The sequence below is a fragment of the Macadamia integrifolia genome, chromosome 11 (genome assembly GCF_013358625.1).
Source record: "Macadamia integrifolia cultivar HAES 741 chromosome 11, SCU_Mint_v3, whole genome shotgun sequence".
In the NCBI taxonomy this organism is placed as follows: Eukaryota; Viridiplantae; Streptophyta; class Magnoliopsida; order Proteales; family Proteaceae; genus Macadamia; species Macadamia integrifolia.
In genome coordinates, this window is record NC_056567.1 from 11,576,341 (window position 1) to 11,598,939 (window position 22,599).

A 22,599-nucleotide genomic window follows, 5' to 3' on the forward strand; every position below is an offset into this window, starting at 1 on the left:
GAGTAGGTCTATAACAAACTCTGTCTCTCGATCAGGGTGCAATCCTATTAAGTCATCCAAAAATACGTCAGGAAATTCCGTTACCACATCGGGTTCAGTCAATGGTCTGACCTCTATCTCAGTATCTATCATAGATGCTAAGTAGCTTTGACATCCGTGGTGTAGTAGCTTCTTTATCTGAAGTGCTAACATAATAATCCTTTTGTGTTTCTTTGGCTTATCCCTTACAAAGGTAAATTCTCCCTCATCAAGGGGTCTAAAAATTATCGCCATCTCTGCACATCGCACACTAGCTCTATAAGCGGACAACCAGTCCATCCCTAAAATTACATCAAAGTTGGTCATGTCCAACTCAATCAAGTGTGCATTCAAGTCATGGCCATTTATTATCACCGAACATGGTTTATACATATAATTCAAACCCACCACACTTTCTATGGATGTACTCACTTCCAAACACTAGGTCAAGCTCTTGGGTGGAATTCCCATCTCCCTCACAAATGCTGGTGATACAAATGAATGTGATGCTCCTGAGTCAAATAACACATGTGCAAGTAATAATGACGTTAATAAGGTACCTATCACCACACCTGGTGTAGCTTTTGCATCCTTAGCTGTCATGGCAAACACCCTCCCCTGTAGTCTCTGTCCCTGTGGAGGATGTGCTAGCCTATTGGATGCATATGCCTGCTAGGGCCTAGGTGGTAGAGTGTAAGGTGCATCACCTGGCCAATGGTGGGGACATGTCTTGGCTAAGTGACATGGTGTTTGAGATTTAAAAGTAACAGCAAGTGTATGGATCATCATAGCTACGGGTCGAACACAAGGAGGCAGCCACTTTAATTTTAGCTTTTTCTAATAATGTGAAAGTGTACCGATTAATGATTGTGATCTACTTCTAACTACCGCCCTAAAACACATGCATTTAAAATAACGTCCTAACCAACACAACTAGGAAAATTGGAATTAAAATTGATATTAAAAACCTAACTGATAAGGGTATTTCTTCCCAACCGTGGCATGGCCAAGGACCGATCCTGACCAATGTTGCACCTCGGCCCTCCATCATGCCTTGCTACCACCTCGGCCCTCCATCACGCCATGCTGCCACCTCGACCCTCCATCAGGCCGTGCTACCACCTCTGCCCTCCATCAGGCAGTGCTGCCACCTCGGCCCTCTATCAGGCCATGTTACCACCTTGGCCCTCCATCAGGTCGTGCCACCACCTTGGCCCTCCATCAGGCCTTGCTGTCACCTCGGCCCTCCATCAGGCCTTGCTGTCACCTCGGCCCTCCATCAGGATGTGCTACCGCCTTGGCCCTCCATCAGGCCATGCTGCCACCTAGGCCCTCCTCTACCGTGTCAGATGATTCCTTTGCCTTCACAGAGCCCGGAGCCTCGTGCTGAGCTGAATATTGTACTGAACGGAGCATCTCCTTCCCTTGCTTGCCCGCGCCGATGGGAGGGGTGACCTTCACACTAGGGTTGGGGCTTGCCACGACCTTGCCCTTGTCACCGGTCTTCTTGGCAGCCTGCTCGACCGCATCTTTCTTCCTTGCCTTCGCTGCCACCGCGGCCAGGGCCTTATTGTCTACCTTCACATTAACCACTGCAAGATGAGAAAGAATCGAGCTTTATCACCTCGACCCTCCATCAGGCTGTGCTTTTACCTCGGCCCTCCATCAGGCTGTGCTACCACCTCGGCCTCCGTCAGGCCGTGCTACTACCTCGGCCCTCTGTCAAGCCATGCTGTCACCTCAGCCCTCTATCAAGCCATACTGTCACCTCGGCCCTCCATCAGGCCGTGCTACCAGTCACCTCAGCTCGGCACAGTCAAGTAAGGCACCCAAAAACATGCTCTCGTCCACTCCTACATTTAAGGAATGTAATCCTTGATCACGGGGGCAAGACTCTATCCACTACACGTCATCAGAGGCGTCCACCCCTCTCACGACTTGTACCTCCGAGATCAATAGGGAATATTCCCAGAATATTCCCTAGAACCCAAAATATTCCCAGAATCACAGAGCCACTCTCCTCAAGGACTCTACGCCTGAACAGGACTTCATAATTGTCTTCCACTCTCCCTCCATTAGCAGCCTATAAATACCATGGTAAGCCTCCATCAAAAGGGATCGATCACTCACTTCTTCTTTTACTGAAAAATCTCTCTTGAGCATCTGCTGTGGAAAGATCTGACTTAGGCATCGAAGAGTCTCCTGTCGGGTCAGCCTGGCTCTCCCCTATCATCTCTTCTGTGCAAGTCGATTGGAGCACTAGGAATTGCAGGGAAGGTCATCTGGTCAAATTTTACCGCATCAAATTGGTGCCGTCCATGGGAAACAGTAAGGAGTAAGAAGGTCGTTTCTTCAACGACAACGCGAGTAAGATCCACTCACGAATTACCACTTGGACGTCCCCATTCACCTCCAATGGTAGAGTAGAAAAACGTCCTAGCAAAGACCCTCCACGAGGACCCAAGCAAACCAGGCCTGATGCGCAAGTTACCCAAGGAGAAGGAGATCAGCGCGAGTAAAACCCTCAGCTATCTTGTTATGTCCTATCATCCTGGGTAACTCACCCGAACATAGAAGAGCAAATGCAAAGCTTACAGTTGCAAGTGTTAGCTGCAAACACACTGGTGCTAGATTTCATATGCCAGTTCGGCCCGGCACTTCCAATGCCATGGACTAGTTCAGCTCAGCCGCCTAGGCCTGTTCAGGGCAGACATCTCAACGAGGAATCTCCTGACAATAGTGTCACCCCTCAATCAACAGCAAGAAGGGGGTCGGCCAGAACGTCATGCACTATTCATTTGGTACCACCCCACTCTCCTGCTGAGGGGTGCAGGTAAGGTCCCGTCCCTACCCAGAACGGGAGAGCTCATCGTTCTGCATATCACCAGAGTCCAGAGACACATGACACTCATAGATCCCCACCCTAAGTAGGAAGACACCAACTATCACCTTGAAGACTTAGTAAAGGCATGCATCCACACAGAGAGGAATATGAAAACTATCAGAGGCCAGCTCGACAAGATCAACCCCACCCGGGTCAGGGCTACCCATCAGGCTGACCAGAGGCACACCACGGCAAGGTCAGGATCGGCCTGGTGGTGAAAGGGCACGACGATCCCTGGATCATCGAGCCAAGGTGAGAAGGGATGACCTGGAGAGCCACATCCAGTGCCTCATTGAGCAAGTAGAAGGAATGCAGAGGCAAAGGCACCCGACCAACATAATTGTAACTCCAACCCATAATGCACTATCCGACGAACTGATAGACACCGAGCTACCTCCAAATTTCATGATATCCATCTTCAATGGATATGATGGCACCACAGATCCCTATGATCATCTGATGTACTATAGCTTGGCCATGACGGTTCATGGTAGGTCAGGTGCCATTCTGTCGAGCCTTCACAGCCTCATAAAAAGGAGTTGCACTGGTATGGATGTCGAACTTGAGGCCACGGTCCATCCGCAGCTATGAAGAGCAGACAAGAGCTTTCCTCACACGTTTCCAAGCAAGTATTAAGCAGAAGCAAACCACGTAAAATGTGATGAGCATGAGGCAAGGAGCGAGAGAGACTATAGGAGAGTTCCTTGCACGATTCATTAAGGCGACACTGGAGGTAAGGAAGCTACCGAAAGGAGTGGCTTATAGCAAGTTGTGCAATGGGGTAATGCACCCTGATCTGGTCCAGTCTCTGGCCCTTGACTTTCCAAAAACAATGCCTTAACTGTTGAGACGGTGCAATCAATACGCCAACATAGAGGAAGTTCTGGCCGCCAGAGGAATAGCTGACAGGGGTGATCAGTCGAAGAAGGAGAAGAAAAAGACTCTGAGACCTAGGGACGACTCTCACGAGTTGAAGAAGAACAGAACAGATCGACCGCTTGACACAGCTGAACCTGAGTGGTATGAAATTGATCATTCCTAAACAAACCTACTCTTAGAGATCTAAGATCAGAAGTATTTTTGCTGGCCCAGGCCAATGACAACTAAACCAGAGGAGAGGAACCCAACCGGTATTGCCAATACCACCGAGACCATGGACATGACACTGAAGACTGTAACTCTTTGAAAAGGAAAATTGATGAGCTCATCAAGGCTGGATACCTTAACCAATATTTGAAGCAAAAATATGGTGGGAATTGGCCCGAGACGAGGAGAGATGATGCCAGGCCGAGCTGAGATAGGACCGAGCCATCTAAGGATCCAATAACGGACCGAGCTGACACTTACGATAACTAGCTCGTGGGTCCATCCATCCTAACAATCATGGGTGGACCCACGGTAGAATCCATCAGAAAAGCCAAAGCACACGAGCGGTTAGTATGCATCACGGAACAACCAGTCAAAGCCCTCAAAATGGATCCCCCCATTACGTTCTCTGATAGAGATCTTGAAGATTTGAACTGGCCTCACAACGACGCTATCGTGTTTCAATTAGTGGCGGCCAACCACACCTTCCATAGGGTCCTAGTGGACACGGGAGCCTCCGTTGACCTCATGTCATACGAAGCCTTCATAAAACTGGGGCTTGGCACCGGGGCCTTAAAACTAGCCCCAAGACCCTTGTACGGATTTTCAGGTATGCCAACAGAGCTAGAAGGATTTGTTGACTTGCCTATGACCATCGGACAGGGAGCTTAGACAACCACTACCATGGTCTCTTTTATGGTCGCCAAGATCGCCTCATCTTATAATGCAATCCTTGGCCGACCTGGTCTCAATGGTCTTGGGGTGATTGTGTCCACTAAGCATATGAAAATGAAATTTCCCACCAGCAATGGAGTCAGGGAATGCAAGTCCAGCCAGAAGGAATCCCAAGAATGCTATGCCAACTTCATAAAATCTGTCAAGAAACCGTGCTCGGGCCTAGCATGTATGGTAGAAATTGTTGATTGCCGAGATGAAAGTCTCCTGACTCGAGCTAAGCCAGTTGAACAGCTACTTACTGTCCCAATCACTGAGGCCGAGCCGTCAAAAATAGTTCAGCTCAGAGCACTGCTAAGCTCCCAAAGTCTCGATGAAATTTTGAACTTCCTCGGCAAAAACTCTGATATTTTTGCATGGAAAGCTTCTGATATGCCAGGCATCTTCAGGGCCGTAGTTGAGCACAATCGGGATGTTAACCCTAACTTCAAGCCTGTCCAGCAGAAGCACAGGAACTTCACGATTGAGCGAAACACCATCATCAATGAGGAGGTTGACAAACTCCTAGCAGTGGGGTTTTTTAGGGAAGTAAAGTACCCGACCTGGTTAGCCAATGTGGTTATGGTTCCAAAGTCCAACGAGAAGTGGAGGATATGCATAGACTACACTGACCTGAATAAGGCCTGTCCCAAAGATCGCTATCCTTTGCCTCGGATTGACTCCCTCATAGACTCGACTGCAGGCCATGAGGTGCTGACCTTAATGGATGCATATTCCGGCTACAATCAGATAAATATGAATGTGGAAGATGAGGAGAAAATTGCTTTCCTCACCACTCAGGGCAACTACTGCTACACTGCAATGCCTTTTGGCCTAAAGAACGCTGGAGCCACTTACTAGAGGATGGTGAATACAATGTTCCGAAGCCAAATCAAAAGAAATATGGAAGTTTACGTTGATGATATGCTGGTTAAGAGTGCGAAAGGCACTGATCATGTGCTAGATCTGAAGGAAGCTTTCAATGTCCTGCAATAGAACCACATGAGACTAAATCCAACCAAGTGTGCATTTGGAGTTACCTCTGGAAAATTCCTAGGCTTTCTAGTGTCGTAAAGGGGAATAGAGGCAAACCCCTCAAAAATTGAGGCCACATGAGATGCGTCCACTAAGAAACATTCGCGAAGTTCAGAAACTGACGGGGTGCCTGGCCGCACTTAACAGGGTCTTGTCCCGAGCTAGGGATAGGTGCCTTATGTTCTTCAAGCTACTAAAAGGAGGAAAAGGTCAATAGTAATTTCTCCAGACAAAGGAATGCGAAGCAACTTTCGATGAAATCAAGGCCTGCCTAACCTGGCCCCCTCTGCTGAGCCGACCAGAGCCCGGAGAGGAGCAACAACTTTACCTCACTACCTCCGCGGTAGCCGTTAGCTCAGTCCTCATGAGAGAAGAGGTAAAGACCTAGAGGCCCATCTACTATGTGAGTCATGTGCTCTTGGAAGAGGAGACAAGGTACCAAAAGATTGAGAAGTTTGCACTAGCGTTGGTCGTGACAGCCAGGAAGTTGAGGCCCTACTTCTAAGCACATGCCATTGCTGTACTAATTGATCAACCACTGAGAAAAGTCACTTCACAGCCCCAGCGTAGCGGGATGTATGGTAAGTTGGCTATCGATTTAAGTGAGCACAACATTGAATTCCGACCAAGAAGCGCAATCAAGGGCCAGGCGCTGGATGATTTCCTAGTAGAATGTACACAAACTGAAGAAGCGGTAGAGCCTGAGGCCGAGCTGAACAGGAAGTGGGAGCTCTTTGTTGATGGGTCCAGCACCATAGCGAGGAGCGATGCAGGACTTGTGCTGAAAATCCTTGAGGAATTCACGATACAGTACGCCCTTAGATTTGTATTCCCCTAACAAATAACGAGGCAGAGTATGAACCCCTAATTACGGGAATCAAACTGGCAAAGGCAGTAATGACAGACGACCTGGTCGCACATAGTGACTCCCAACTAATTGTGAACCAAGTCAATGGGCAATACGAGGCCAATGAAGAGAGAATGGCTAAGTATTTGAAAGAAGTACGTCATCTGGTGACCAGTTTTAACACATTCGCGAGGTACATATCCCGTGGGAGGAAAATGCAATAGCAGATGCCCTCTCCAAACTAGCTACAGCAGAACTCGGGGACTATGCAAGCTTGGTATATTTTGAAGTACAAGACCAACCTGCCTATGAGCAAGAATTACTGTGTAGCAATATGTAGAAATCCAAGCCGAGCTGGATGGATCCCATCGTGACTATTTATATGATGGACATCTCCCAGGAGATAAAATAGAAACAAGGGTAGTCAAAAGGAGAGCAGCCAAATACACCCTTCAGGGTGGAATACTTTACAAAAGGGCAATATCCTAGCCCCTGCTAAAGTGCCTGCCCCCGAACCGAGCTGAAAAGACACTTCGCGAAGTCCACGAAGGAATTTGTGGGGGACACATCGGGGGAAAGGCACTAGCCTACAAGGTGCTACGCTAAGGATTCTACTGGCCAAACATGCAATAAGATGCAATGAAGTTCATCTGACAGTGCTTTAAGTGTCAGGTACACGCCCCAATACCACACGTCCCTGCTACAGAACTTAGTTCTGTGATCTGCTCGATCTCGTTCACAATGTGGGGAATGGATATTCTAGGACAGTTCAAGAAAGGAAAAGGGGGTGTCCAATTCTTGATTGTCGCTATTGATTACTTCACTAAATGGGTGAAGGCACGTCCCCTAGCCAGAATCACTGAGCAGGCAGTGGAGAAGTTTGTGAGGGACGACGTCATATACCGCTATGGTGTCCCAAAGGTGTTGGTCACAGATAATGGTCGATAATTCGACAACCAGAAATTCAATCTCTTCTGCAATAAATTTAATATTGATTTCTGAAACACTAGTGTAGCACACCTGCAATCGAACGGTCAGGCAAAAAAAGCCAACCATATACTTCTAGATGGAATAAAGAAGAGGTTGGACTGGGAGAAGAAGAATTGGGCAGACCAGCTACTCAGTGTACTTTGGGCATATCGCACCTCAGCTCGGACCCCCACAAGAGAGACGCCATTTCGGTTGGCATACAAGACTAAAGCGTTAACCCCCTATGGAGGTAACCACGGGGATTCATAGTTGGTGACTTGGTCCTCAAGAAAGTAGCTGCAGCGGACCCAAGAAGTGAAGGCAAACTCAGCACGAACTGGGAAGGCCCTTACATAGTCTCCAAAGTGGTGCACCCCAGTATATATCACTTGCAGACTCAGGGGGTATAGCTATACCAAGGGCATGGAATGTTGAAAATCTCAAAAAAATTTACCAGTAGACAGTTTTATCAGTAGATTACATTGAAATACCATCGATTGGGTGTTAGTCTTGTGGATTTTATACTTTCAGCACCTTAGCTTCCATATCTCAGTTATTCAATTTTTATCACAGAGCGGATTAGATTCTGTTTCGAAGCAATGTATTTGTCCCAAGTGCATACCACATATCAATATACTATGAAGCTTCTCTCAAATATCTGACTCTTCTAAGACTGAGTACAGCTCGTTGGCATCAAAGACTAAGCTCCAACTCGGCAAGCATCTATGACCGAGCTACAGCTCGGCACTACTCAAGACCAGACCCAAGTTTGGTGACTCACAGACCTTAACATCTAAGGCACAAAGACTGAGCTCAAGCCCGACAGCAACTAAGACTGAGCTCCAGCTCGGCACCACAAAACCAGACCCCAATTTGGTGACTCAAAGACCTTAACATCTAAGGCACAAAGACCGAGCTCAAGCCCGACAGCAACTAAAATCGAGCTCCAGCTCGGCACCACAAGACCAGACCCTAGTTTGGTGACTTAAAGACCTTAACAACTAAGGCACAAAGATCGAGTTCCAGCTCGGTAGCATCTAAGACCGAGCTCCAGTTCGGCACCAACAAGACCAGACCCTAGTTTGGCGACTCAAAGACCTTAACAACTAAGGCATATAGACCGAGCTCCAGCTCAGAAGCATCTAAGATCGAGCTCCAGCTCGATAGCATCTAAGATCGAGCTCCAGCTCAGAACCAACAAGACCAGGCCCTAGTTTGGTGACTCAAAGACATTAACAACTAAGGCACAAAGACTGAGCTCTAGCTCGACAGTATCTAAGACCGAGCTCCAGCTCGGCACCACTAAGACCAGGCCCTAGTTTGGCAACTCAAAGACCTTAACTAAGGCACAAAGACCGAGCTCCAGCTCGGCAGCATCTAAGACCGAGCTCCAAGTCGGCACCATCTACGAGACCTTACCCTAGTTTTCACAACTCAAGAACTAGCTTCGGTTTGGCACCTTTAATCCCAAATCCGGATTAGGCATACTTGTATGGCGGTCCAGGTCCAAGAATGATGCTTTGCCATACAAAGACACATAGGACTGAATCAAGTTCAATTGAAAAGTGGAACTACCTTACAGAAACTAAAGAAACACAATAAGGGAAGAGAAAACTTTTTCCATTAATGGAGGGAAGAAACCCTCAAAATTTACACCAACTCCCAAATGGGATTTTTACAAAAAAAAAAAGAAAAAGAAGAGAAGCAAGAAGATTACATCGCTCCCACAATGGGAAAAAGGAAAAAAAGAAAGAAACAAAACAAAAAGGAGAAGCATAACATCAGTACTGCAGAAGTTGGGGGGCTGGATCAGGAAGGAGCGAGTTGGATCACTTGGTAGGTTTAGGGTCGGCTTGGGTCACCTCCTCACCGACCTCACCTTGACCAAATAGTTGTATAGAGGGAGCTGGGGCAGGAGCGCGCTGCTCATACTCAGAGAAATCGTAATCAGGCGTCTTGCCAATGATGAACTGAATGGCGTCTTCTGAGCCAACCTGAAATGAGGAGATGTTAACGTCAACTAGCCATTTCTGACCAACTTCAAAGTTCAGCCACCTCTCAGTGGTGACCTCATCATTCGAAGCCAGATCGGATTGATGTTTCTTCTCCAGCTCAAAAATCTGAGCTGAGTGTTCAACTTCTTTCTTTTTGCTGGCCTCCTGAGCTTCGGCCTCTCGCTCTGGAGTGTATCTTTCTCTTTGACAAGGCCGCTATTGATCTTGAGCTACTTAGCCACCTCGTACTCCAGCTCTTCAGCCCTCTCCTCATAGTCTTTCACCCTCTGCTCCTCAGATAGGGCCTTTCTCTTCTCATTCTCCAACTGGCCCGTGGCCATATGAAGCTCCCCCCATAGGCGCTTTACCTCATCATCCAACTTCTCATGAGCAATGGCCATGTTCTCAAACCAACAAGTGGCCTCCACCGTATAAGCGAAAGCCTGCATTTATCCAACGGAACCATGAATACTAGGAACTCAAATAAATACAAAGGGTAAGAGGCAGGAAATACTTACATCCCCCATCTGGGCGTAGACCTGCTCTGTGAAGTCAACGTCAGGTAGCTTCCTCACGTGGATAACATCCTTCTTAGGACAGCTACGGCGGAACCAAGTTCGAGCTACAGAGGGGTCCAAAATGGTTCCGTTCTCCAGCAGTTCCACTCAGGGGTCTGCAGGCTGCTTCCCCGTTCGAGCCACTTTTGGAGGGTTTTCGTGCTGCCCCTCGTCAACTGGCGAGCGCCTCCTTTTTTGGCCATCGGATCCTGTCCCAGCTCGGTCAGTTGTGCCAGTCTGCCCTAGTGCCTCCTCTTCCGTGTCAATTGGTTTGTTTACCTTCGCAGAGCCCAAAGCCCGGAGCCCCATGCTAATCTGAATATTGTACTGGAGGGGGCATCTCCTTCCCTTGCTTGCCCCCAATAATAAGGGGCGAGGACCTATTGCCTGCGCCGGCGGGAGGGGCAACCTTCACAGCGGGGTTGGGGCTTGCCACGGCCTTGCCCTTGTCACCAGCCTTCTTGGCGGCCTACTTGACTGCATCTTTCTTCCTCGCCTCCACTGCTGCTGTGGCCAGGGCCTTATTGTCTACCTTCACATTAACCACTGCAAGACGAGAAAGAACTGAGCTTTATCAGTTCTGGGAATAGGCTTAAACTTTAAAAAACTGAGCTGAACCATAATAACCGGACTCGATCGGACCCTCACCAGGGACTTAACTCAGTTCAAACTCCTAGAAGAAGTCTTCATCCTGCAGCATGCGAACATCCACAGCCTCCCCACCCAAACACATTTGATATGTTTGGAGGTCAGCTGGGGAGAGCTTGGGTGCTCAGTTCAACACGGAGAGGGTGGGCTTGACCCAGCTACTCTTGAAGGAGTTCCCCTCCATCGCCACGTAGAAGTACCTCTCCTTCTACTTCTTCACCAAGGAGGGCATGTTGAGGAACATTTACAGATTGCTGTAAGGACCGTGAAATAGTATCACCCTGAGGTGTGCCTCTTCACTAAGAACATCTTCCTGAACAGATCCAGCGTTGCTGTCTGACCCAGCTTTGAGACAAACACCTCAAAGCACGAACAGTCCACCATGAGTTAGGAGTCAGCTGGTTGGGGCGAGGCACTAGTGGTCCAAGACTGAGCTGACTAGCTCAGGCACAGGAATCCTCAGGTTGCTTTGGAAGGCCATATCGTAAAGGGTAACCTCGTCTCCAGAGCTGTCCACGCGTTCGTTCTCATCTGGGACGTGCATCACCAAGTAATCTGGGATGCCGTATCGGCTCCGGATCAGATTGAGCACCTTGGGCGTCAGGATGCTTGGGGTATTCACCATGGTCTTCTTCTCTCCAGAGGAGGAGGCAGAGCCTTCCCTCTTGGACTCTGCCTAGCCGGCCTCAGGGACTTCGGCACCCAAGGGGCTCGCACCTGAATTACCTACTACTGCGGCACTGGGGGACTGAGCTGAGGTAGTCAAGCAGCCCTAGCTCTGCTCAGGATGGTCTTTGGTGAGGCCACCTCCACAGACTCAGAGCCTGAGCTATTGTCCGAGCTGAGCTACGGTTAGAGCCGAAGCTATCATCAGAGCCCCGACTGCTGGATGCGTCGTCACTAGAGGACAAAGGATCGGGAATGGGGCACTCAAAGTGATTTTCCCCAGGCCTCACGGTAGTTAAGGGGGTCTGGTTGGGCTAGTCCGAATCAAGCGTGGATGCCATGTTGGGATCTCCGGGGCTAGTGCTAGGGTATGCGGAAGGTTAAGCATTGGACCGATGAGTCACAATCATAATCGTACTTACTTGTTGCAGGACAAACTTGGAAGGGGGAGCGAGAAGGAGCACTGTTCACGACACCGTGCTGTTGGGAAACATGTCCACACTCCTTGCTATGTTTTGGTGTTAACAAACAAACATACATCTTTAACTTGGTTTGATAAAGTGTGATTAGCCTGAAGAAAGTGTAATTAGCTTGAAAAAACACTTAGAAGGTTGAATCAAGACATGAAGCTTAAAGACATGGAATAGCAAACAAGAAGGAAAGAAGATGAAGTGCCAAAGAGTGGAAGGTTCAAGTGAAGAAGAAGACCACTAGGATAGATTAGTTATTTTAATGTAATTTGTAATTCCCACATACATATATGCACTCACCTTATGCATGTGCATTGCATCATACTAGAATGACCATAGAGCATACCTTGACCAAGTATGGAAAGTCTCTAAGTGGTGTGGAACACACATTAATCTGACTCAAGGGTATTTTAGAGAATCTTAAAATTAGTATCAGGAGATGAAACCTTTATAGAAGTTGTAGGAAATTGAGTTGTGATTCCAATGCAACTAATCTCAGATCAATCTGAAGTCAAACCAAAAAGTTATGGTTAAAAAACTGATGACTGGTCAGTATGACAGCATTCTGTCAAAACAGAGCATGTCATGTTGGCGGTCGACCGGCTGGAAGGCTCGATTGACCGGAACTATCCGAGACCATAGGCGGTCGACCGGCTGAAAGTCCCGATCGACCGATGACTGCCTAGAAGTGCCCCAACAGCTATATTTTTCCTTCAACGGCTCTTGGTGGTCGACCAACTACCGATGGCGGTAGACCGGTGGTCCCAGAATATGTCCGTTAGAGCCTAATTTCCTGCCTAAAATGCTTTACTAAGTTCACCTATAAATACCCAAACCACTCTTAATTAAATATTCATTAAGAAAGAGCTTTAAGAGCATTATTGCAAGCATTCAAGAAGTTTATTTCTACTTGAGTTGTTCTATTACATAAATCCCAACAAAAGGCTCAAGTCTCAATCAAAGTCCTCTACTCTCTCCTGTGCAAGTCAAAGCCATAAGAGAGGACTTTACAAAAGGTGCATCATTCATCATTTATTATTCATTCATCATTTTCACCACACTTGAGGTATTCCTCTTATTCCACTATTTCTTATTTATTTATGGTTTTACAATTCTAGACTGTACTTAGGATTGTAAGGATTCTCTTATATTAAAAAGAGAAAGGTCTCTCTCTACCTCTAAAAGAGATTGTAAATGCGTCTCTTTGCCTGGAAAGGGGATTTGTAAGGATACTCTTATCCGTAAAAAAGATTGTAAAAGTTTTCTTCCCTACCTACTGTACTGAAAGGGAGAACTAGTGGGATACCTTACAAGAGGATTCTTGTAGGGAGTGGACTAGACTCGAATTGAGTCGAACCACTATAAATCTTGTGTTGTGGTTGTTCTTGTTTTATTTTCTCCGCATTATTTTAACTTGCAGTCACACTTGTGACCTATTTATCGAAAAGAGTTAAATTCCACTAGTATAACCTATTCACCCCCTCTAGGCTATTTTAATTGGTATCAGAGCGGGAGCTCAATTTGTTTAAGACTATATCATCTTAAAAGTGAGTCAAAGGCCGTGGCCACATTTCAAGGACCACCAGAAAGCATGAACGCCTCAAGACCCCCTTACTTTAATGGAGAGAACTTTTCTTTTTGGAAGTGCAGATTCAAGAATTTTGTGTGTGGTCACAACATTTTTGTATGGAGAGCCATAGAGAATGGGACCATACACCATCACCAAAGTAGTTGATGGAAAGACAGTACTGAAGGATGAAGGGGAATGGACGGCTGAAGACATCACTCTCATCCAGTACAACTTCCGCGCTATGACGTTCCTTCAATGTGCCCTCAATGAATAAGAGTTCAACCAAGTCATTGCATGTGACACGACTAAAGAAATTTGGGATATGCTTCTTGTCACACATGAAGGTACAACAGAGGTAAAGGAAAGAAAGGTAGACTAACTCGTTTTTTATTACGAATCCTTCTCTATGAAAGAAAATGAGTCGATAACTTATATGTTTACTAGATTTACTGATATTGTGAACAATCTTAAAGGTTTAGGCAAGACTTATACTAACGCTGAAAAAGTCAGAAAAATCTTAAGAGCCTGTAGCTTGGAGACCCAAGAAAACAGCAATAGAAGAAGCCAAAGATTTGACAAAAATCTCCTTGGACTACTTGCTTGGATCTCTACAAACTCATGAAGTAGAGCTGAACGCCGACAAACCAAATTCTGAGAAAAGGAGAACCATAGCTCTAAAATCAACTCAACCTATCGAAGAAGTAAGTGATGATGAAGAAGATGAAGAATTCGACATGGAAAAAGAAATTTCACTCATCACGAGGAAATTCAACAAGTTCCTCAAAAGGAAAGGAAGATTTCAACACAAGAACAAATCCTACGGTGACAAATCCTATGGGGAAAAAGGTAAAACAAAAATTAAACCCAAGGAAATCCCTTCTAAAGACATAGTTTGTTTTGAGTGCAGAAAGCCTGGACACTTCAGAACTGAATGCCCAAATAAATCAAAAAGAAAGGCTTATGCAGCCACATGGGACTCAAGTGATGAAGAGGAGAAAAGTGAATTTGGAGAAGAAGTCACCAACCTCGCCTTGATGGCCATCGGAGATGAAGAATAAGAGGTATGTGAAATTCAACCTGAACTTTTAGTAAGGGACTCTAGTGAGGAACTTCAAGAAGCCTTCGAGGCCTTATATGAAGAAAGTATAAAATTAGAATCTGATAAAAATAAACTTGAAAAAGAGGTTGAAACACTAAATAAGAGAGTGGAGGCACTAACCTCAAAGGTAAGTGAACTGGAGGAAGAAAACTTCAAGTTGAACTCCACCCTCTGCACCTTTACCCAGGGGCAAAAGAACCTTGACAATCTTCTTGGTTCTCAAGGGAAGGGTCCAAATGAAAGAGAAGGACTGGGTTATAATGGACAAAATCCATCTAGAAATGAGAATCCAAGAAGGGGTGACCAAAGAAACCAACCATCCACCTCTTACATTAAATGTAGTTTTTGTAAAAAGACAGGACACTGCATAAACTAGTGTCACTCCAAGAAAAAGAAGAAACCCAATTCTCAAACTGAGAGATCAAGAGTTAGCCATGCCTACTACTACACACCCCTAAGAAGGCAATATATGCCTCAAGAAAACTCTAGACCTATGCCTAGGTATAGAAAATCCCAACCTCAAAGAGAATACTCTATTGAGAGGCCCCAAAGACAATTCTAAGGGTACAAGAACTATCCTAGGGAGACTTATAGACCACAAGGGAAATACCAAAACCAAGGACTCTATAGATGCTACACTCCTTAAAGATCAAATGGATAGCATTGGATACAATGTAGAATTCAATGTCTCCCATTGTTGCATCAAAGATGCAAATGATAATCTAGTACTAAAAGGGTCTAGGGAAAAAAATATTTATGTTTGTATACTTGACGAAGTAAGTTCCTTAAATGCATGCTTGGTTTCTAACCATAGTGAGTCTTCATTATGGCATAGAAGACTTGGACATATAAATGTCAAGTTGATTCAAACCATAGCATCCAAGGATCTCGTGAGGAACCTCCCTAAAATCAATATGAAATAGATAGTTTTTGTGATGCCTGTCAAATATTGTCTCTTCCTTTAGACCATTGGAACTACTTCACTTAGACTTATTTGGACCTATCAATATATCTAGTATGAGTGGTAAAAATTATACCTTTGTAATCGTTGATGACTACTCTAGATACACTTGGACTGTTTTTCTGAAAAATAAAAATGATGCCTTCGATGAATTTGCAACTCTATTTAACAGATTGCAAAATCAGAAAGGGTATACTATAACCTCTGTGAGGAGTGACCATGGAGGAGAATTTGACAATATAAGTCAATTTGACTTATACTGCAACAAGCATGGTATTGACCATAACTTCTCTGCTCCTAGAACGCCTCAATCTAATGGGGTAGTTGAAAGGAAAAATAGGTCATTACAAGAAACAGCAAGGACTATGCTTAATGAGTTTTCTTTGCCTAAGTATTTTTGGGCTGAAGCTGTAAATACAGCATGTTATGTACTAAATAGGATAATTCTTAGACCTTTACTTTATAAAACACCTTATGAACTATACTTTGGTAAAATACCAAAAGTAGACTACTTTAGAGTCTTTGGATGTAAATGTTTCATCTTAAACACCAAAAATTATATTCGAAAATTTGATGCAAAATCTGATGAAGGAATATTCTTAGGATACTCACTCAACAGTAGGGCATATAGAGTTTTTAATAAAAAATCATTAATGGTTGAAGAATCTATGAATGTAAGATTTGATGAATCTTTACCTAATGACTTAAACAAATCTCTTGATGATGATGATATCATAATTGATGAACTTAAGAACAAAGCTAATGATATTTCTCTTGATAATACAAATGATGTTACCATAGAAAAATTAGAAACACTACCTAAGGAAGTCATTCCGCATAGGAATCATCCCTTATAAAATATCATAGGGGATCTAGATGGAAAAATCCAGACTAGATCTAAAATCCGAGAGGTATGCAATCACACTGCATTTATCTCAAGGATTGAACCCAAGAACATAGAAGAAGCACTAAAAGACAGTGATTGGATTATAGCTATGCAAGAGGAGCTTCACCAGTTTGAAAGAAGCAAGGTATGGAAACTTGTCCCAGCCTGAGTCTTTCACCAGTTTGAAAGAACCACACCATCATTGGTGCTAAGTGGGTCTTTCGTAATAAACTGGATGAAGATGGGAACATAGTGAGAAACAAATCAAGACTAGTTGCCAAAGGGTATAACCAGCAAGAGGGAATAGACTATGATGAAACCTATGCACCAGTAGCAAGGTTAGAGTCCATTAGAATGTTACTAGCTTTTGCATGCCATAAGAACTTTAAACTATATCAAATGGATGTCAAAAGTGCCTTCTTGAATGGATACATTGAAGAAGAGGTATATGTAGCTCAACCTCCCGGCTTTGAAGACCCTAAGTTTCCAAACCATGTCTATAAACTTGAGAAAGCTCTGTATGGCCTCAAACAAGCCCCTAGAGCTTGGTATAAGAGATTAAGTACTTTCTTGATAGAAAGTGGCTTCTCAAGGGGGAGGATTAACACAACCCTATTTGTGAAGAACTTGAAGAATGACATACTCATTGTTCAAATCTATGTAGATGATATCATTTTTGGCTCAACTAACGAGAGAATGTGTACTTATTTCAGTAATAAAATGAGCAGTGAATTTGAAATGAGTATGATGGGAGAGTTAAATTTCTTCCTTGGACTTCAAATAAAACAAACTGATAATGGAATTTTCATAAATCAAAGCAAGTACACCAAGGAGCTGCTAAAGAAATTTGACATTAACAGTAAAAAATCTTTAGACACTCTGATGAGTTCATCCTTGAAACTAACCAAGGATGAGGATGGAACTTCTGAGGATGTAACTAGATATAGAGGTATGATTGGAAGCCTTCTATATCTAATAGCAAGTAGACCTGACATCATGTACAGTGTATGTGCATGTGCTCGGTTTCAAGCTGATCCCAAGAAATCTCACCTCACTACTATAAAAAGAATTTTAAATATCTGAAAAGCACTTGTGATGTTAGGTTATGGTACCCCAAAAACCAACCCCTTGACTTGGTCAGCTTTTCAGATGCTGACTTCGCAGGTCGCCATATTGACAGAAAAAGTACCAGTGGTACTTGTCACTTTCTCGGCTCTTGCCTTGTCGCTTGGTTTAGCAAGAAACAAAACTCCGTTGCTTTATCTACCACAGAAGCTGAATATGTTGTAGCTGGTAGATGTTGTGCTCAAATCCTTTGGATGAAGCAAACTCTTCAGGACTTTGGAGTGAGTTTCGAATCTTGCCCAATCATGTGCGATAACACCAGTGCCATAAACTTGTTTAAAAATCTCATTTTACACTCAAGGGCAAAGCACATTGATATTCGACACCACTTTCTATGAGACACCATTCAAAATGGCGATGTCTCTCTAGAATTCATTGAGACTGATAAACAACTCGCAGATATATTTACTAAACCTCTTGGTGAAGAGCGTTTTAGTTTCCTAAGGAAGATGCTTGGCATTTGCAACCCGTTTGGCTGAATGAATAAACATTCCAAAAGCCCGGACTTGAAAAATCCTTTCCACATTTATAATTTTCTAGGACCTCAAGCTTCTTGGACTCTACCGGTCGACCACCCCAATATACCGGTCGATCGAAACTGACCGAATAGATTACCGATCGACCGCCAAAACTTCCGGTCGACCGCCACCATATAACCGGTCGACCGGCGCCGCCGAAAATTTGATTATGGACTCTTTTAAATCGATTTTTTAAAACTATTTTTTTCAACTTTAAAACCTATTTTTTTCAACTTTAAAACCCTATTTGATCTAAAACCCCATTTCGAATCTTCATCTCTCAAAAACCTAGCTTAGAACTTCTTTCTAACCTTGATCTCTCAAGATCCCTTCATATTCTTCTCAAAAGCTTTGCCTCTCTTTCTCTCTTACACCTCCAATCATCATGGACTCTCACCGCCCACATAGAGGCAAGAAAACGGTAGCTCAAAAGGGAAAAAGGAAGGCCTCTACAAAGATACATGGTTCTCCTCCTCCATTGCTCAAGAATCATGGGATCTCTACATCTCTCGCAACATAGAGCAAGGTAGAACCATCAATTCCGACTCTTTGTCCAGGTATGACATCAAAGGCCTGTTTGATGCTTTGGGATGGGGCAACATTCTCAAATTTGACTCTCATTGTTATCCCCATCTTGTCAAAATGTTCTTTTGTAACGTTACTTTCTCTAGTGAAGGTGACAACCTTCTGGTCCATTCCTATATTAAGGGAGTTCCTATAGATATAGACATCACGATTTTAGGAGAAATCCTAGACATTTCAGTGTCAGGGGAACTAAAATACTACCAACCCAAGACCTACATAGAACAATTCATGGATGTTGACTGTGTGTATTCTAGCATCATGAAGGAATATGCTAATACTCACAAAATTAAAGCTAAGGAACTCACTGATATAGGGAGGATTGTAAATCTCATCATCTCCTACAACATCCTCCCAAAGAGTGGTGTTTGAGATTTAAAATGTAACCGCAAGCGTACGGATCAGTGTAGCTACGGGTCAAACACAGGGAGAGCAGCCACTTTATTTTTTATTTCTTTTAATAATGCGAAAGTGAACTGATTAATGGTTGTGATCTAATTCTAATTACCGTCCTAAACATATGTATCTAAAATAACGTCATAACCATTCGTCATCTAAGAATTTAAAGACGCAGGCGACGTAATTAAAATTAAATAAATAAATAACTGAAAAGACACAACCCACGCAATTAAAAAATAAATAAATAAATAAAGAAAAAAATGCTAAAATAAAAATAAAGTAAAAGAAAGGGGATAAAGCTAGGGAGAGACTCACAAGTAGGTTTCTTTACTTAGCCCGAGGGATGCATCATAATATGAGCTTCCCTACTTGACCAGAGAGTCACTCTTACAAGGGTTACTCTACTTGGCTTTAGGGAAAGGGAGACAATTAAAATAAAAACAATAAATTGATGGTTCTATGGTTAGAAGGGGCAAAGCCAACACATACACTAGCCATGAACCTTGAGGGAGAGGGATAGCAACAATGTAACAACTGAAAATAAAAATCCTAAATTAAGAAAGAAAGGGTAGTCAGAAGAGGGAATGAGAGGGGGGAGAGAAGACTATTGAAGGAGCCTACTTACTTGAATCAATGCTTGAACTTGAAAAAAAAAATTGCTCCACGGCTCGTGATCTTGTCACCTAGATCTAAGCCTAGAACTATAACTTAAAAAATTACAACTCAATTGCATAAATCATAAACATAGAAGGGATGAATAAAAATAAAAGAGTGCTTGCATTAATTGAAATAAAAAAAAAACTATTACAAAAGTGATTGAAGAAAAGATAAAGAAGAACTAAAACTAAAGAGAGAGCAAGAGAAAGAGAGAGCAACTAAAAAAACTAGAAGAAGAATGAATTGTCTCCCCTCCTCTTACATGAGTTGTATTTATAGGGAATGGGGATGTAGGGTAATAATTTTCTCTTTCCTAAAAGAGAGAAACCCACAATTGATTGTGAGATCTTTTGAGACCAAAAGTGCTAAGGTGGAGGATAGAGAAGAGAGAAATAAATTTCCTATAATTTTTTTTGCTTATTTTCTTTCTTTTTTTTTTCTAATTTATTTCTCTTCTTTTTCTCCCTCCAAGGGACGATTTTCTTCTTGCTTTGTCTGATTTGGACAATATTTTGGTGATGATGTGGAGGAGAGAGAAGATTTGGACAATCTCTATTTCTCCCTTTTTTTTCTTTCCTTTTTTTTTCTTCTCTTCTTGCTTCCACGATTTTTCTTGCTTCTAATTTGATGTGGAAATCCCCTCCATGCCCTTAGTGCTTTAAGTGAGTGAAAAGCAGGAAATCTTCAACAAAATTCTCTAAAAAAAAACAACCATGAGATTCAAACTTGAGACCTCTTGGTGAGCAAGGGAATTTTGTACACCATAGCTCACCAACTACACTAGGTAGTTGTTGTTACCAAAAATGAATCTTCAATCAATTAAGGATGTGGTCCATCGATCCTTGTTGGCATTTAGAATATTCCTTGTACCTCTGGGACAATTGCAAACGGGCTGGTTCTGCATCTCTGGTCAGTTCTGATCCATTATTCTTTTTCTGGCCTAAAAGAATAATTATTTGTACGGGTGACCAAACGAATGTGTACTTTTAATTGAACACATCCATCTTGCTCAGAATTTCGTCCTCTTTGCAATCATGAAAAGAAATAGGACCTCTTTACGTGTAAAATTGAAGATATAGCACCCGATAGTCCTTAAGGCCTTGAAAATATAAAACCTGCAAAAAGAGAGTAAAACCCAAGGTAGCTCCATTCTGAATATGTAAAATGCATGTTTTACTACCCTAGATTTCACACATAAATGTGCTCATTAGGTGTGCGTAAAGTGTATGGTACTGGGCCTACTGGCTAAGGTGGACAGCTTTTTCCAGTCCTTCCATCCTATGATTCTTCCTGAAGATTACATTAGCTTATTTTTTTTTACCTATATCATTGTTTACTTACTAAATTGATCCTTTTTGCAGCAAAATAGTGTCTATCATTGTCTCTTTCTTCTCTTCTCTGTATGTCATGAAATGGAAAGAATTCTTTCCTCAGAAAGAGATGAGGTTCCTTCCGTCTTTTCATGGACAGATCTTTTGCTGTCCTTCAGCTGAGGTTTTTAAAGATTATCTAGTGTGGAGGCGAGAAGAATGTGAGTTCTGGGATCACTTAAGCTGCAAAACCTAACTAAGCATTTGTCCAACTGCACTCCTGGCATAAATACTTCTCCTTTTCACATTTAGATTTGATTCCTATTCAAAGTAGATAAGTCATTATGTTATGACAGCTCACAGCAGTTAAGATTTAAATTCGTCATTCTTTTGGTGTTTTCCAGGTCACATTAACAACCAATATGATACTTGTTATTGGATGCTGGTTCAGTCTGGGAGGACTGAAGGGGAAGCACAAAGTATTTTGAAGGTTCTTAACTAGTTTTTTTATTTTTATTTTTATATATTTATGAGAGTCCAATTACCTATACTTACTTTGTTTGATCTAGAATCTTCCTTGAATATGTGGAGCAAAAAAAAAAGAAAACTTAGATTCTTTTCTTTATGTTGATTTTTTTTTTATTTGGAATCCTGTTGACATTTTTCTTATATTTTGATTGCTATGTTATGATCATTCTATGTGACATTAGGCGTTTCTGGATGAAGTGCACATATACAATTATACATACATCCGTACATTGATGCAATAATAAGTGTCCAGTCGGCCCAGTTAGGCCTCGGAATAATTTATTTTGGCCCATGATTGGGCTCTATGGACCTTGGGTTTGTTATATTTGCGTTTATTTATTTCTCTCTCTCTCTCTCTCTCTCTCTCTCTCTCTCTCTATCCATCTATCTATCTATCTATCTATCCATTTATACGCATTGGGTTAACTCACTCCTAACCTGCCGTCACACTGCCAAGGACACATAGGCAGCGGAGGTTTGATCAGAAAGAGTTTGGGTGTGTCCTGCTTTGCTAACAAAGATCAAGTTTGGAGTCGGGGCAGCATGGATACGAGACTATTGAAGTCAAGTTTGGAATCATTGTGGTTTTCAATCTGCAGATTACCTAATGTTCAAATCACCAAGGCCTTTCAGCAATTTGATGTGCTAAGCATCATGCTTCACCCACCTACCTGGCCTCAGAGAGAATAGAATGAATCGCCCTAGAAATTATAATGAACCTCTTTTACAATCCCAAAAGTAGCCAGTTAAAAGGGTACACGGGATTATATAATGGATAAGTTTATGTGGGGTCCACTAGTAGATTATTTTAAGGTTTAGGGAGTCTTTATTACTTTTAAAAGCCTTAAGTCTTATTACTTGTTAAGAAGTTCACATTAGGTACAAGTCTAGTTCCTTTTATTATTATTATTAAAAAAAAAGAAAAACTTAAAAGAGTTGTAACCCTCCTCCCAATCAGTTGAATGGAATTGAATTATTTTAAAGCGTTTGTATGTGAATGTGAGGAACTCTCTCTCTCGCAGCAACATAGGCTGTGTATGGCAGTGTTTTTATTCCAAATTAGTATTTCTGTGTTT

The 22,599-nt window shown here is 43.2% G+C and overlaps 1 protein-coding gene across 9 annotated transcripts in view; it reads left to right on the forward strand.

Moving 5' to 3' along the window:
* The window catches only part of LOC122094065 (tRNA(His) guanylyltransferase 1-like), a 128,869-nt gene that overhangs the window by 70,141 nt on the left and 36,129 nt on the right, over positions 1–22,599 (forward strand). For all 9 annotated transcript variants that reach the window (XM_042664702.1, XM_042664708.1, XM_042664704.1 and 6 more), the window contains 2 exons: positions 21,047–21,216; positions 21,400–21,485. In XM_042664702.1, the coding sequence (XP_042520636.1) occupies positions 21,047–21,216; positions 21,400–21,485 (256 nt within the window). The remainder of the gene's footprint in view (positions 1–21,046; positions 21,217–21,399; positions 21,486–22,599) is intronic.